Consider the following 17,644-nt stretch of genomic DNA (forward strand, 5'->3'; position numbering starts at 1 on the left):
TGTCTTACCTTGGAGGTGAATTGTCCATTTCTGACCAGAAAAAACACCTTTTTTTCCCCCTTGGATCTTCTGTTTGTCTGTCTTGTATTGTGGACATGGATATCACATTAAATCAGACTATGAAAATCATAAAAACACACTTGTGCACATTAATAATTCATGCTGGTTTGTTTCAGACTGGATTGGGACATCTGGTCTGTCTTGAAGTTTCTTAGGCAAACATCAGTATTATTATAGCTCATCCGTTCAGTTGGGGGGTTTGAATAAACCCATAAACTTCTGTGCGTAACACGTGTCAGCCTGTTTGTGCTACAGCAAAGACTTCAGATATACAGAGACGGTGCACTCGTATTATTATGAATGGGAGAAAGTGCAATGCGCAATATGGCGGAATAAGTCCCGCTTTGTAAATAAAAGGGCCAGTCGTCAATTGGTAAATTCATTGTGTCACTGCAGCTGCTGTTAGAAGCTCCGGTTGCTACGGAAACAGTCAGTTTTCTCAGATGTGCACTTAGGACTTCCCATGCGCATTGGCTAGTCCAGCCTGAAAAATGCAGTTTTTTGTCATTATTTGAGCGTTTAGAAACAAAATTTATGAGACAGTTGTTTTCTGATTTCATTGGTGATTTTTAAATAGGAAATTTAATCATTAGCTTGGTGAACAGCTTTGGAGAATTTGATGTTTCCCCATTCAAAGAGATAAGAGCTGTACTCGCATGACTGAAATAGCTGCCCGAGAGGCATTTCAAAGATGGCCGCCGAGTGAAATGACTTGCCTAGAAGGGACTTTGGCTAGTTATGAATGATACCTCAATCATGAAGCTTGTTGAAGACATAATTGAAGATAGATTTTTGATACTTTTATAAGAATTTGTGATTTGTGATGATAAAACAGGTGAAAAGAATTATGAATAGAAAAAAATCGGTTTATAAAGTGCACTCTAGCATCAAGGGTAAGCCTGAATCACATTTTTAAAGAAAATTCTGTAATTTCTTCTCTCTTTCAGAAAGAAGTGCTGTGAAGGTTTTAAGTTTGTGCTGGGACAGTGTATTCCAGAAGGTAAGACCACCCACCCCCCCCACCCCCGCTCTCTTCTCTCTCTACTATACTCCTCTGGGCTGAATTTGCTCTGATATTTCTGGACGCGTTTTCCCTCATCTCCCATTAGTGTTCTAAACAAAATCATTCCTTTTGGAAACAACTCAGCTGGTGCTTTTACTGTTGTTTTAACATTTCCAGCACACCTTAAAAAGCTTGGCAGAGTTTTCCCAACCAGTAACGATATCTTGATTACCTTGTGTGTATTTTTATAGTGGGAACAGGTCTGTATATTAGCTTATGAATGCAGTTATATACTTCTCGATCTTTGGTTGAGGGGTTCAAACCACTAACAAGTTTTTACTCGTAACTGTCAAATAAAAGCGTGCAATTATATCGTCTGCGTTCTGCGGTTCGTCCTGCCACATTAAGAGGGTGTATAGCGGTCTCTGGAACGGTCCTTTGAGACGGTCTACGGCTTGTTTTTAAAGTCTTTTTTCTTTTTTTTATGCTGTTTATGTTCTCTGGTGTCCTTACCTGCCCCCTCTCCACTGATGAGAAACACATAAAGTACCAGTTGAGAATGGACACATATTTCCCTGATTCACACGGTGTTCCATGCTGTTCCTGAGATGGTTCGGCTCTTCCAGGAGAAATTGTGGAATAAGGAAAAGATGGGAGAATTCTTGGGCTGGAACTTGCAGTACTGGCTTCCTAGACCACAGTGTTTTGTTTGACTATTAAATTAAAATTGTAATGGGAAAAGACATTTGAAGTAGCACATTTGCATATGATTTCCGGAAATTACAAATACTGTGGGTTTTGATTTAAAGCTAGGTTTGATGTTTATAATCCTGTGCTTTCCTCTCTTGTTGTGTTTATATTTGTTTGTTTGTGGGTGTGTTTGTATATGCAGACTATGATGTGTGCACCGGCGCTCCGTGTGAACAGCAGTGTACCGATCATTTTGGCCGTGTGGTGTGCACCTGTTACTCTGGGGTATCGCTATGACCGGGAAAGACATAGAAACCGTGAGAAACCGTACTGCCTTGGTAAGATTTTGCTCATATTCATATGAATAAATTGAGAAAATTGTTCTTATTTGAGTGTTTTTATATATATATATATATATATATATATATTAGGGGTGTGATAAGACGCACCCCTAAACAAGATTTTTGCACAATACTTTTAAGAAATCCTAAATGACAGAATTCATGACTGGAAAAATAGTCTGCAGGTACATGTCATTTCAATTCTATGTTCTGGGTATGAATTATCATATGCATTGAAAGACAACAATATACAAGCACTGTAAAAGGTTTTGCTACAAACTCAACTGACTGGCTTCTCTTCTGTTTGATTTCACACAAGTCCTTTCAGATCTTACTGTACATGAATTATGAGCTTCCAGAACTTCTGATTTAGGCTCTGTGTGACCACCTAATTGAACTCTATTCTACAAATTGAACGTAGAAATAAAAACTGTATAAATGACCAAATAAATAAGTTTTTTCTTAGTCTTATTAAAGGGTTAGTTCACCCAAAAATGAAAATTATGTCATTTTTTTGTCATTATGTCGTTCCACACCCGTAAGACCTCCGTTCATCTTCGGAACACAGTTTAAGATATTTTAGGTTTAGTCCGAGAGCTTTCTGTCCCTCCATTGAAAATGTATGTACGGTATACTGTCCATGTCAATACATTTTGGTCCAAAAATAACAAAAACTACGACTTTATTCAGCATTGTCTTCTCTTCCGAAATCCTTTCCATTGAATTGATTCCATTGAATCCTTTCATCTGTCGGTGTTGGTAATGCACTTTTACATCGCCGTGGTTGTTTTTGGCGATTAGGACATCCGCGACATTTTGAAGCATCGAAAATACATTTTGGTCCAAAAATAACAAAAACTACTTTATTCAGCATTGTCTTCTCTTCCGGGTCTGTTGTCAATTCGCGTTCACGACTCCGCTTCTTCTTGTTCTTCTTTCCTGTTTTACGGCGGTTGGCATCCAGCTTATTGGTGCATTACCGCCCCCTTCTGCTCCGGAGTGTGGTTCACGACTCCGCAGTGACGCTGCTGATGTAAGACGCTGCTGACATGTTATCTGGTAAGCCCGAGCTTCGTTTACAGTCTGAGGGAGACGCACGCTGTATTCAAGCTATTCTACATTGTTTGTATTTTGGTATTGCTATATTTTTTAAAACGGTGCGTAAGTGTGCATGTCGCGGATGTCCTAATCACCAAAAGCAACCACGGCGATGTAAAAGTGCATTACCAACACCGACAGATGAAAGGATTCAGTGGAATCAGTTCAATGGAATCAATTCAATGGAATCAATTCAATTGAAAGGATTCCGGAAGAGAAGACAATGCTGAATAAAGTCGTAGTTTTTGTTATTTTGTTAATCAAATTACGTAGTTTTTAGGCGTAATTTGCGGGTGGGACGGGTGGGACATGTCCCCACCACTTTTTGAAAGGGTCGATATTGTCCCCACCACTTTTTGAAACATCTCGCGGATATCTAATACAAAAGAAACACCTCTAGTTGATTATCAATTTGAGTTAATAATAGGCGATCTGGCGCTGGGATGTGTTGTTTTTGAAATCATGTTGAGTGCTTGTTGTCGCTGTTATCAGAGGCGCAACAGTGTTCTCTTAGCGCTCGTGCACATTGCGCAGTGTTCACACGGACAAGCGCTTCAATTTATCGCTTAACTGTTGCAGAGACTCTATTCGTTACGTTGAATCACAAAACAAAACACAAATAAACGTGTCCCTGCTCTTGATATACAATCACTGACGAACATCTTTGGTTTTAATGAGAGAAAAAAAAAAAAATCATACATGGTTGGATTCGAACCCAGAATCTCTTGCATGCTAAACGAAAATAATGCCTCCAGTCCATCAGGACAATCTATTATCAATAGCGGATCCACGTATTTATTAACTAATATACATACTCTCGAGACATTGTATTATAGCAGGTGTAAGGAAGAAACTATCATATTAATTTTAATATCATATTATTATTATTGTAATAATACAATTACAATAACCCCCCACCCCCCACATACACATTCCTGTCCCACCCACTTTTTAAAACAAAGTTACGCCACTGCCGTACATACATTTTCAATGGAGGGACAGAAAGCTCTCGGACTAAATCTAAAATATGTTAAACTGTGTTCCGAAGATGAACGGAGGTCTTACGGGTGTGGAACGACATGAGGGTGAGTCATTAATGACATCATTTTCATTTTTGGGTGAACTAACCCTTTAAGTGCAAACGGTAAGTGCAACCATAATCAAAGTACTCTCTTTGAAAACAGAGACCAGATAGGTTGTTACAACTACACAGCCCAGCCTAAGATAGGTTTGATATCGGGAGACAGGCTATTGTATGTAGCCTAATTTGCTTGTATCAGGGAGCTTGCGTTTTACTTTGCTTTCGAATTTGGAATTGCACGTACTCTGTGTATAGGGAGCAGTGGTGCTGAGCATGCATTCTACAAGATAAGACACATATCATCAGACGCTTAGGCTCTGTTGCACAACAAACCCTCCGCCATGGTCTTGTCAGTCATCTCGCCTTACTCTCGTCGCATGATCAGTGAACTCGGATTCCTGCTGTCAGGGGCGCCGTTGGCACGGGGGACAGGGGGGTCAGGACCCCCGCAGTTTTGAAAAGATAGAAGTCGACCCCCGCACTTTTGATAAGGGCTGCTTCAATTAGTCACACTATCATCATCTTTTTAGTCATCTTTTTAGTCATCTTTTAGCTTAGGATATTTTCTTTCAAATGAGACCATTTTCACGTTTCTGTAAGCGATCCATTTGTAAATAATCAGTTTTGTCGCAGATGTGAACAGGAAATGCGCTCTCGAACGGAGAAACACGCGATCTCCAAACCATCGATCAAAGCATGCTAACATTTTAGGACAGGTCAATGGTATATAAATCATGCCTGAACGTTAGCGTCTGTCAATCAAGCCAAACCGTCCATTCAGAAACCGAGAAATTTGACACTTTAAGGTAAGGAGGCTGATCTCTCAGGTTGACACGCGAGCTGGCTTGACTGAAGTTTTCGTGAGGATTTATAGTTTATGGACTGTTTTGATTTCGGTAATTACATATTGAACGGCAAAAGCATTGATCTGTGCGAGAATAAGAACAATTTTCTCAAGCATCTGTGCGTTTAATTGGTATGTGTATACTGTAATACTTAATTTACAATGCTTATCAGTGGCGTGCACTTTGATCGTGAAAGTGAAAGTGCCTTTTGCGGTCGCATCACGGTGCTCCCGATGTGAACGTGAGCTCCAGTCCATTACAAATAAGAGCGGTTAAGGCCCGGGTATATAGCGCGGAAAGACCATGGGAAAGACGCGTTCGGCGCATGTATATGTGCACCGCCCGTTGTCATGTGCAACATGTTCAGGAAAATCAGGCCCTTTCCAACAGAACATGCAACACAACTTCTGGTCCAGGCCCTGGTCATTTCTAGGCTTGATTACTGCAATGCTCTTCTGGCTGGACTGCCATCATGCACAATCAAGCCTCTACAAATGATTCAGAACGCTGCGGCACGTCTCGTCTTTAACGAGCCCAAAAGAGCCCACGTCACGCCTCTCTTCATCTCTCTGCACTGGCTACCACTTGGTGCTCGCATCAAATTCAAGGCGTTGACGCTTGCTTACAGATCTACCACAGGCTCAGCACCCTCCTACTTCCACTCACTCTTACGAGTCTACACTCCTACCAGAAGTCTACACTCATTAAAGGAGCGAAGGCTTGTGGTACCATCAAAGAGAGGCACGAAATCACTCTCCAGGACATTCTTATTCACTGTCCCTTGCTGGTGGAATGATCTTCCTGTAACAATCCCTGGCAACATTCAAAAGACAGTTGAAAACTCATCTCTTTCGTGAGCACTTAACCTCATCTTTAAAAAAAAAAACTTCTTATACCTTTCACTTCCTCTAATCCCTCTCGATTGTAGCTTATGATACTCTGAGCACTGACTATAACTTGTATTGTGAGCACATCTTGTCTATTTGCCTCGTCATGACGACTCGCTTGTTGTATTCCTCACTTGTAAGTCGCTTTGGATAAAAGCGTCTGCCAAATGAATAAATGTAAATGTAAATGTTCCTGTTCCTTTTATATATTTTTGGAGACTCTAATATACTTATACCAATTTCATTTTTATTTTATTGTTATACATTCTTAAACTGTAAAATTATAATAAATAAATAATAATAGGGAATCTTCTTCAAATTTTCAAAAGCTTTGTCATTTTAACTTATTTTGACACCTATGAACCCTAATTCACCCACACCCTCACTCTTAGGGGAAAAAGTTTCAGTGGGGTTCTATATAGAACCCTAAGGTTCTTGACTCAATTTTAAGCCAATTTTATGAGAAAGAGGTTCTATATAAGGAGAAATTTCTTAAATGATTGCATAATACTTTCACGTTTAACAGTTTTTTTTTTCTAGCGATAAATTATGTTTACAAGCCGTTTACTTCATAATTTAATTACAATTAAAAATTAATTAAAATAAACTAAATTGAAGATCTCATGATATGAAGTGCCTGAAAGAACCATTTAAAGTTCTATATAGAACCTTTTCTTCAATAGTGCATATTACCATATCACAGTTTGATTTATTATAACAATAGCTGCAGTAAAATTTGTTTTTCAAAAGAAGACTGAAAATCTGTAATTTGATTGGGATGTTTTGAAATTTGACTTGTTTGATCTGGAATATTTAACAGGATGAAGATGTTAGCGCCCTCTGTAGGTTGTTTTTAGTTCATATGGAGCTTGATTTCTCAATGTGTCTTTAATATCAGTGTGAGTGTTTCTTAAAGTGTCTGACCTCCCTGACTGTTGAAGTGTTGATTTGATTGGAGTCAAATTTTGTTTTTGCGGCTGATCTCACAGAAGCGTTCCATAGCGCCCGAGGAGAGAATATCACATCTTTTGTGCTTTGCCAAATTTCCATCCCTCACACTTTGACTCTCTGTTCTTGCATCAGACATTGATGAATGTGCCAACAATAACGAGACGGTGTGCTCACAGATCTGTGTGAACACCCCCGGCAGCTACCGGTGTGAGTGCGAGAGAGGCTTCTACCTAGAGGACGATGGGAAAACATGCACCAAGGGCGAGAGAGGTGAGTGTATGCTCTGGACCTTGGTTGTCTTTCTCAGCAAAGATCTTTAATCTTTTAGCTTGCTTGCTCTCTCTTTTGGTCTTTGTCTTTCTTCTGTACATTGGGGTTTGTCAAACTTTTTTTGGGACACATTTTTTGGATTTGTTAAAGGCCCCAAACTGTTCACTGACCCCCCTCCTTCCGGTCTTACTAAAAAAGATAAATTGCCAAAATTAAGTACTTCACGAATCCTGAAGCAAAATCCAGAGAAGTTGTTGCTCGCTTGTAAAGATAATAAATCAACTTGGCAGTCATGTGTTTTTGTGAATATTTTTGTAATAACCTTCAAATTTAGTATATTTGTATACTTGGTCAGTGGTTTTAAGTTGAATCATCATGGTTAATTTGATTACAGAATTTGTGATGCTGGATTGTAGTCCATTTCCACAGTTTTTCGGTGAGATTTTTGTTCAGTTTGAGAGCCACTTTCCCGTTGAAAGCTGCTTTTGCAAACCTCACAGTTCTGCTTTGATTCGGCAATGCATTTCCAACAAACAACAGAAATGGAGTACGGAAAAGGCGAATCGCTGCTGTGTGAGGTTTTAAATAGAACACGAAGAACCAGAGATATTCGTGTTCCTGTCTGGGCCTGACCATCCATCAACAGATCTCTCCATTACGTAGGTGTGAAAAGGAGTGAGTGCCGTCTGTATAATGCTCAAACAGGTCATGGATGCATCATCAAACCTTAAGGTCCAATTATAGCAGTGCAAAAACAAGCAGAGATTTGCCTAAAATAAGTCAAGTGGAAAGGGTGGATGCTAAATTTTATGTTTCCTTTGCATCTGAATAATGTCATAGGGTCATATTTAAAGGGTTAGTTCACCCAAAAATTTTTTGTCATGAAGTACTCACCGTTATGTTGTTCCAAACCCGTAAGACTTTAAAACACAAATTAAGATACTTTTGATGAAATCCAAGCGGTTCTTTTTTTAACCCCCATAGAAAGTAATGTAATAAGTCATTCAAGATCCAGAAAAGTAGTAAGGACATCGTTAAAATAGTCTATGTGACTACAGTGGTTCAACCTTAATGTTATGAAGCAACGAGAATACTTTTTGTTCAGTAAAACAAAACAAAAATAATGACTTCAATCAACAAATTCGTCTCTCTCGTCATTCTTCTATGCTGTTTACGTTCAGCGCTTCCAGGTTCTACGTCAGAACGCCAACTCAGTATTGGCTGGCCCTTTCGTCAGCATCACACACATGCGTCCTGGTGCTCACATGAACAGCATCGGCCAATCATGAGCCGGCGTTCTGACGTAGAACCTGGAAGTGCTGAACGTAAACAGCGGATGAGAATGACACAGAAGAGAAGAGATTGTTGAATAAAGTTTTTGTTTCTCATTACTTCATAACATTACGTTGTAGTCATGTGGACTATTTTAATGATGTCTTTACTACTTTTCTGGATCTTGAATGACTTGAATTGCATTGCTTTCTATGGGGGATTAAAAAACCTCTTGGATTTCATCAAAAATATCTTAATTTGTGTTCTGAAGATGAACAAAGGTCTGGAATGACATGAGGGTGAGTAATTAATGACAAAAAAAATCATTTTTCAGTGAACTACCCCTTTAACTTAGAATTTTGCAGGTTTGCAACATGTTCCTGTTCCCGGCTTTGGCTATGAACCAAGAACATCCTAATTTCATGTCAGATATGGCTTAACTCTTAATCACCTTAGTATTTACAAAAAATCCATTCTGCAGCCTCTTCTGGCTTGACACATTTATAAGACATTGCTTCCTGCCTCCCTGCAGGAAGTCCACTGACCCATCGCGGTTAATGACTTGGGACACCAGCTAGCGGTTAGCATTAGCATCAATCACTTCCTCCTCTCCACTCCTCCGTCCATCAATTTTTTTGACTTTCTTGTGGAGCGTATCAGTCTGTCAGAGTTTCCTGTGTGCTGTTTCCTCTCTTTTGGGTCAGTTTGAGTGCAAAACGAGATGACCTTTTGGGGCATTCGGGGATGCAATAATCCAGATGTACAAAAAAGGAATTCTGAGAATTTCAGAAAACTGAGATTACAGTGTGTGGATCAGATGAGGTTATCAGCTATGAGTCAAACTAAGCTGTTGGAGATTGCGATATGACTCAGCGGACAGAACTGGGATGAGCTAGTACATTTCTGATGATGCCTGTACAGAGTGAGCCTCTGTTATGACCTTGAGCAAGACTTAAGTTATCTCTTGTAAATTTATGGCACCATTAGCTCTATCCCAAAAGCTAGTGAGCTACCTTGTTGTCTACTGCCTAAATAAGATACTAACTGAAACAGAATCTCTGAAGTTATTGATTTAGAACACTTTACATAGGCAGCAGCTGTACGCGAGTCTCCTTGTGAAAAGGAAGTGCGCATATTAAATTTGCACTTGTAGTATACTTCAAATCTTAAAAGTATATTTAAAAAACTATAGAAGCATTTTTTTTAAATTTTGCATTTAACGTTAATATTTTTTAAATGTACTAAATTGTAACAAATATATGACCCACTGTAAAAAAAAAAATTCATGATTTATCACATTTTTTCTTTTGTCATATCAACTTAGATAATTAATGTGATTCAGAAAACATAATATATAGAGTTTCTGTTGATTAAACCAATCGCCTTCATTGCATTAACTCAAATTTTTAATTTCAAAGAACTCAAAATTTTAAGGCGGTAACTTACTTTTTTAAGTTAAAACAATTATTTTTTACAGTGTACAAGTTCCAATAGAAATTACATTAAAGTATATTTTAGTTTACCATGAATACTTTTCAGCACAATCTGCTGTACACTTTTACCATATTACAAAGACAATAGTACAGTAGTAATTATGAAATTACATTTAAAGATTTACTTAAATCCTGCTTAAGTGGGTCAAAAAAGCACTCTTAAGTTCAACTAATTGCATTTAATATACTGAAAAGTAAATTATAATACATTTTTACTTAATTTTACTTATTATTCAGTTTGCACTTAGTATATTCTTTAGATTATTTACATAACTCATTTTAAAAGTATGCTTAAGTGTACTTCTTTTTCACAACTCTCAACAGTTGATTCAATTAAAATTTGGCTTTAGCGTATTGCTAAGCTAATGGTGCAATGCTCTAAGCATAAAAATACATGCACAGAAATTGGGTAAAATAGTCATTTTGTAAAGAGTTTGAATTGCTTTCAATGAGAACTTTTTTATTTAATGAAATGTGTATTCATAATCAACAGTTCTCTCAACTCATCTGCCATCATGGATGGATTCTTTTCACTGAACTTGTTGCGATTTATTTTGGTTTTGTCCAACAACCTTCCTTAAATTCCACATGCATGTTATCTCTTTGCAGCTCCGCTGTTTGAGAAGTCAGACAACGTCATGAAAGAGGGAACATGCTCGGCCACATGTGAAGACTTCCATCAGATGAAGATGACCTGTTCTCCAACTCAAACAGAAGGTATTCCAGTTTCACCTGCAGGGCTTATTCATTAAAACAAGCAGCAGTTTTCTTTTTATATGCATGTCCTCATCCGTAGACTTGAGTCGACCCAACAAGAACCTACCTGCCAATATTTCACGAGCAAGTCAGAGTCAGGTTATAGAGGTCTTTAGGGATGTGTTGGCGACTTTATAGGCGAAATAAAGAGTGATAAAACTTGGCCCAAACAGCTGAGCGATCTGGTAGTGTGACTTATGTCTGTCCTTGCTGCAGGCTAGTAAATCACGTTGAACGCAGTGATGCAGTTTAGACAGGCTGAGGGCGCAGAGTCGGTGTTCTGCAGTCAAAGCGAGACTGTCAACAAATCCACTCAACACCCTCATGGTCACGGCGTGATATATAGCTCTTGTGCGTGTGGTCCAGCAGACTATGAGGGGAAAAGATTGAAAGAGTAAAAAAATGTGTGAGGCAAGAGGCATGGTTCTATGAGAAGGTGATGTAAAAACATTGATATGATTGTTACAAATGGTTTTTCTGACTGTTGTTGTAACTTCTCCTCTATTGCTTTCTTTAATAATTTAATATATTTATTCAGCAGAGATGCATTAAATTGACCAAAAGTGACATTACAGTGATAAAAGACATAATTTTAATTAAATAAGAAATGTTTCTTGAGCAGCAAACAGCATATTAGAATGATTTCTGAAGGATCATGTGACACTAAAGACTGGAGAATTCAGCTTTGCATCACAGGAATAAATTACATTTTAAAATATATCAAAATATAAAACAGTTATTTTAAATTGAAAAATATTTCACAATATATTACTGCTAATACTGTATTTTTGATTAAATAAATGCCGCCTTGGTGAGCACAAGAGACTTCTTTCAACATTAAACATTTAAAACATTTTACACTACCGTTCAAACAATGTGTGGTTGGTATTTAATTCAATACTGAACAGTATCGATATAATACATTTTAAGTGAAATTCAAAATGTACTATTTTCCTGTTCGGAATATTGTGTTTAAAGTATTAGTTCACCCAAAAATGAAAATTTTAGCTTCCTTGACTCACCCTCATGTTGTTTCAAAACTGTATGAATTTCTTTCTTCTGTTGAACACAAAAGAAGATATTTTGAAGAATGTTGGAAACCAGACGGTTGACAGTAGCCATCGACTTCCATAATATATATTTTTTTCCTGCTATGGAAGTCAAAAGCTACCGTCAACTGTTTTGATTACCAACATTCTTCAAAATATCTTCTTTTGTGTTCAACTCTTTCAGGTTTGGAACAACTTGAGGGTGAGTAAATGACAATGTTTTCATTTTTGGGTGAACTATCCCTATCCCTTTAACATTTATGAAGTGACACATGACTGTTAGGATGGTGCCTTAGAAGGTAGCTTACTATGTGGGCGACAGACTGCAATATTCACTAGTTTTGAATCAGAGTTGTAGTGTTTTAGTTCACCTGCCGATCTTTTTTTGTAAAATGGACTTTTCTTCACGGCGCATAATGCTGCTGATCTCTCACGCCATCATAAGTGGTTGATATTGGCACTCGGAATTGAAATATGTGCAGTCCAAGGAACCCGACACAAATCAAAACCAGAAACAATGACAAATGAGATTTAAATTGCTTGCAAAGGGCTGGACACAGACACTTACGCAGATTTATGCGCTAGGCCTAGGGCTGTATCTGCTGTGTGTGGCGAGACCTCAAAGGTCTGTGTGTGTGTGTGTGTGTACTGATGTCCAGAGCTCAGAGGTTAGCAGGTAATGGATACTTCCAGTTCACCCAGACAGCCTCCAGTTCTTTGAAGTGAAATACTCCACAAAGAATGCTTGTAAAAGACAGGCACTGATCTCAGTCCATGCACCAACCTGAATAATTCAGGGATTTCCTGTTTTTGCAAATGGCATGTACACAGATGTTACAGTTTATAGATCAGATTACGTGTTCATGTTGAATGTATTAAAATAGAAAAGTTATTTTAAATTGTAATAATGTTTCATAATATTACAGTTTTTACTGTATTTTTTGATTAAATAAATGGAGCAGAAGAGACTTTTTTCACACACACACACAAAAAAAAACACTAAATAATTTGTAATGTTTCCAAACTCTTGCCAGATAGTGTAACTGATATCATGTAATCGTAACATCCTTAGTCGTTTGCTTGAAGGAATAGTTTGAACAAATTTACTCACCGTCATATTGTTACATAATCTTAATATAGTTCTTTTCCATATAACTATCATTCATAGTGGCATGTCTGTCAAAAATCACCATACAGTTAAAAAATCCATCCATTTTTTTCTTTGTTTTATATTTCATTTTTATTTGATCTGTTTTTAATTTTTTAATTTAATTATTTTCATTATATTTCATTTAATTTTAGGCCAGCATGAAGATTTTTTTTATTAAAGTTTTTTCACAGAAAAGAAATAACCACATTTTGGATTTGGATCAGCATGAGAGAGACAGAGAGAGAGAGAAAGCAATTAATGACATTTATTTTCATTTATGGGCTTCTTTCTTGTAAAACTAACTGTAAGTCTTGCGTTTTTGGTTCTGTTGAGCTTCAGAACCAAAAATCTAGTGCATGTAATTTCTCTGTTCTGTCTTTTGTAGTCCTGTAGTGCAAGAAACAGCAAGACCCTGGATGATCTGTGTTTTAACTCTCCTTTCCTCAGATTGCCTTGTTGCCAAGCAACACAGAGGTCAATAAGCAGATGACCAATGAAAAGATGATGATGACACACTCATTTTTACCTGGACCTCCAGGGCCACCTGGGCCTGCAGGTGAGCTTTGTTAACACCTTAACTGTCACTGTCTCGCTAGCATATTTTAGTAATCATCATTAATTAGGTATCATTCAAAAGCTTAAACATTCAAAATTCATCCCGTGAAACCTGTTTTGAAATTGGACATTGCATTACCATGGAAATGGTACCTTAAACCCTTTTAGTGGGCTCCTTCCCACTAGTGGGTGTTGTCATGTTTCGTATTACAAAATTTATTTTAGTTATTTTATAATCAAAACTTTTTTGAATCTTGACAAAACGCATATCTTTGGAAAGGTCTGAGACTGGTTCCATATTTGGTGACTGTTTTGTGATAGAAGTGATATTTTGACAGAAATGTATTAATTTGTTACAGGAGAATGTATCATAAACATTCAATGGAATGTGGGTGTCACCTGGTGGCTATTGTTTTTTACAATGCCTAAACAAAATCTCATGGGAACTTCAATTTTTGTGATATCAACTTCAAATTTGGAACACAACTTGGTTAGGTGTATGGCTTTGATTTTATAGCAATCTTAGGGTACAAGCTTATTTTGTAAAATAGATATTTTGTATAAAATAAAAAATGTTTAGTACAATACATTTGCTTTACAGTAAATTTAAACTTCTATAACTTTTTTCACTCAAATTTTTTTTTTTTTTTGAAGTGCTTTCACTTATGCAGTAATCTACTGAGTGTCTTCTTAAAGGATTAGTTCACTTCAGAATTCAAATTTCCTAATAATTTACTCACCCCCATGTCATCCAAGACGTTTAAGTCTTTCAATCTTCAGTCAAAAATCATGGTTTTTGAGGAGACATTGATTCCAGGATTTTTCTCCATACAGTGGACTTCAACGGCTCCAAATTGTTGTTTCAGTGCAGCTTCAAAAGGCTCCTACACGATCCCAGCTGAGGAATAAGAGTCTTATCTCGAGAAACGATCAGTCATTTTAAAAAAAACCCACAAATTTTCATCATGCACTAGCTCTGCGATTCGCCACGCATGACATAATCATGTTGGGAAGGTCATGAAGTAAACTAATCCTTTAAAACAAAGATGAACCTTAGGTCTGTAGTACAAAGCATTCACGAATTACAACCCTTTAAGTTCAGATGCATTTTCGTGTCAATGCTCAAAAAGGGTGGTGACACTTATGTGGTGTTTATTTTCTCCATTCATGTCATCTGTCTTGTCCGTAAAGCCTTTCTTCTTTAAACCTGTCACTTTTTATGTTTCTCTCAGGGAGCCCAGGACCCAAAGGTTCCCCTGGCCCCCCAGGACAGATGGGGCCACAAGGTTTGCCTGGTCCCAGAGGCAACATGGGGCCTATTGGGCCCTCACCGGACCTATCTCATATTAAACAGGGACGACGTGGCCCAATGGTACGTATCAATCCTCATATGTAACCTGGTTACGTTCACACTGCATTTATAAGGTGATGTGCCACTGGAGCCAGTGAATTTCAGAAAGAGCAACGTTTTTCTTGTGCAGTTTTTCTTGTATAGAGCTGTAATCATAATATAACAGCTCACTGTCCTTCAATTGACTAACTTCACTGCTATCTTCCATATTCACTGAGTGACCAAACGACTGCCAGTATGAAAAATCTGTTGAGTGGCTTGCATCAGTGCAGATTTGTGACAAATGTTGGCCTAGAGTGACGTAAAAGTCATGTATCTGGTTTTGGACCACGTATGGAAGTGGCCCAAATCAGAATCGAAAAGATCAGATTCCACGTGGTTTGTGCTGTTCTCAGTGTTATGGGGGAAAAAAAATCAGATCTGGGCCACTTTTGCCTACAGTCTGAAGGTAGCCCTAGAAACCTCACAAACAATGTATTATCAGCTGTAATTTAATTAGTATCCTAAAGTGTCTGACTTAAGGACTAATGTGCACTAGTTCATTTTACTGCATCTATAATCATAATGATTTGTCTAGCATAAGCACACAATCTGATTGCACTAATCTTGATGTTTCTTAATGCTGTCTGTTTTGCTTAGCACACAGGGTAATGGTGTTGTTTTCCATTTGTCTCTGCCTCACCATTAAGCTCTATTAAGATAACTTGGTTTGGCTCAGCATCTATTTTGTGACATCCGGGTGGCCTGTGGCTTACATTCTTGAACTTGAGTCTAGTTGGGTGTCCACATTTATTATGACTAGCTAAAGGAGGTACTAAAACAAGTTCAAGGAATTTATTCAGGGGTGCTCAATCCTTCTCATGGACATCTACTTTCCTACTGAGGTTTAGTACTAGCCCTCCTTTAAACACACAGACAAGTCATTGTTAAAGGGTTCATTAGGGGTCATTAATTAATCAGCCTCACAAAAATAATGACTTTATTCTTTAGTGCTGCACTGTGTTTACTACGTCAACAGCATAGGAGAATGACAGGGAAGAGAAGAAATTGTTCAATAAAGTCATTATTTTGTTTTTTGCGCACAAAAAGTATTCTCGTCGCTTCATAACAGTAAGGTTGAACCAGTGCAGTCACGTTGACTATTTTAACAATGTCTTTACTACTTTTCTGATAGTGGCTTTTTAAATTGCTGTCTATGGAGGGGTCAGAAAGCTCTCATATTTCATCAAAAATATCTTAATTTGTGTTCCAAAGATGAACGAAGGACTTACAGGAGTGTAATTAATCACAGAATTTTCATTTTTGGGTGAACTAACCCTTTAAATAAACCCTTGAGAACTTAAGGAAAGGCCTGTTCACACCTGAAGAAGCTAAATGACATGAAAGAAAACAATATTTGCAAAATATTTATTTTCCCTTGCAACAGTCACCTCACGAAAAGTGGAAATAAAGTGTCTAATGTGTGGGGACGGCTTTATTGTCCCAATAAGGCGAAATTAATTTAATATTTTTAATAAATATAATCATTTACACTATGTTATTCTTGCATATTGTTTAATGTACATCAACACTGAGGTGCAAACAGTATCTGCCACTATTTATAAGTATAAATAGCATCTAACTACTATTTACACTTATTGCAAAGAAAATACTGCTATTTTTACATAGTGTATATAGAATCTATCGTTATTTTCACTTAGCGTAAACAGCATATTGCTAAGAAAATATGCTATTTTCACTTAGTGCAGGGGTCGGCAACCCAAAATGTTCAAAGAGCCATATTGGACCAAAAAAACAAAAAAACAAATCTGTCTGGAGCCGCAAAAAAATTAAAAGCCTTATATAGGCTAACCCTTATATGAAGGCAACACAGGCTGTAAGTGTATATTAGCTATATTGGCTATACATAATTAGGTATTCCCGAGGTAACGTTATATATTTAAAAACTGCTGAAAGCTACAGAAAAAAGCAAATGGGTCGGTGCAATTCACAGAAACAGCTGGACTCCAGGCAGAGAAACATGGATTTGCATTTATCATTTTGTGTCATATTGTTGGATTTTGAGGTAAAATCATTCCATATATATTGTATTGTTATATATTATGTTGACAACTCATCAATTAAATTTTTTCCATCTTATATTCTGATAATTGTGTGTTTTAAAATAAACACTGACAAAAACTATACTATAAAACTATATATATTTTAGGGCTGGACAATATGACGATATATATAACATTGATATAAGTGATTACGCGGATTTAAACCTACCTATATTGTAGTTATATAAAATATTCACAGGCAGATTTGCTTTATGTATTTCCCCGGCGTCGAAATCAGGCACATATAAATGTCAGGAAACACGACTCCTGGCTGTATGTCAATATCCATGGATTAGGTTTATTTGACAAGTTGTAAGAAACACTTTCGAGTCCAACCTTTAGTGTAATCGTTTGTTTTACTCGCGTTTTCTCAGTTTCCCCTATTAAATCCAGTCACGCAGCAGGTTCTTTTGCCACTCAGTCCAGCTGAGGGAGCGCGCTTTCGGCGGGAAAGTGACGTCGATGCATACCCTCGCGCCGCGCTGAAACCATAGACTGTAAAAAATATGGACGTAGCGTCCGTGACGTCACCCATAGAGTTCTGAACAGCAGTTTTGACGCCTAAATGAGGCCGCGGCCATCTTAGCTGCGCGTCACAGCACGTCACTCCCGGATAACTGAAAATGGGCAAAGAGGCGGGGAGGTGGTTTGAGCTGATATGACTGGTTGCTGAAACCACGCCTGCCTAGC

The 17,644-nt window shown here is 37.7% G+C and overlaps 1 protein-coding gene across 1 annotated transcript in view; it reads left to right on the forward strand.

The window, feature by feature from the left end:
* Nucleotides 1-17,644, forward strand: part of ccbe1 (collagen and calcium binding EGF domains 1) — an 80,721-nt gene that overhangs the window by 51,305 nt on the left and 11,772 nt on the right. The window contains 8 exon segments of the mRNA XM_048166047.1: nt 1,008-1,060; nt 1,956-2,035; nt 2,037-2,091; nt 7,089-7,226; nt 10,601-10,686; nt 10,688-10,708; nt 13,394-13,502; nt 14,734-14,873. Of these exon segments, the coding sequence (XP_048022004.1) occupies nt 1,008-1,060; nt 1,956-2,035; nt 2,037-2,091; nt 7,089-7,226; nt 10,601-10,686; nt 10,688-10,708; nt 13,394-13,502; nt 14,734-14,873 (682 nt within the window).

This window comes from Megalobrama amblycephala, linkage group LG18 (genome assembly GCF_018812025.1).
Source record: "Megalobrama amblycephala isolate DHTTF-2021 linkage group LG18, ASM1881202v1, whole genome shotgun sequence".
In the NCBI taxonomy this organism is placed as follows: domain Eukaryota; kingdom Metazoa; phylum Chordata; class Actinopteri; order Cypriniformes; family Xenocyprididae; genus Megalobrama; species Megalobrama amblycephala.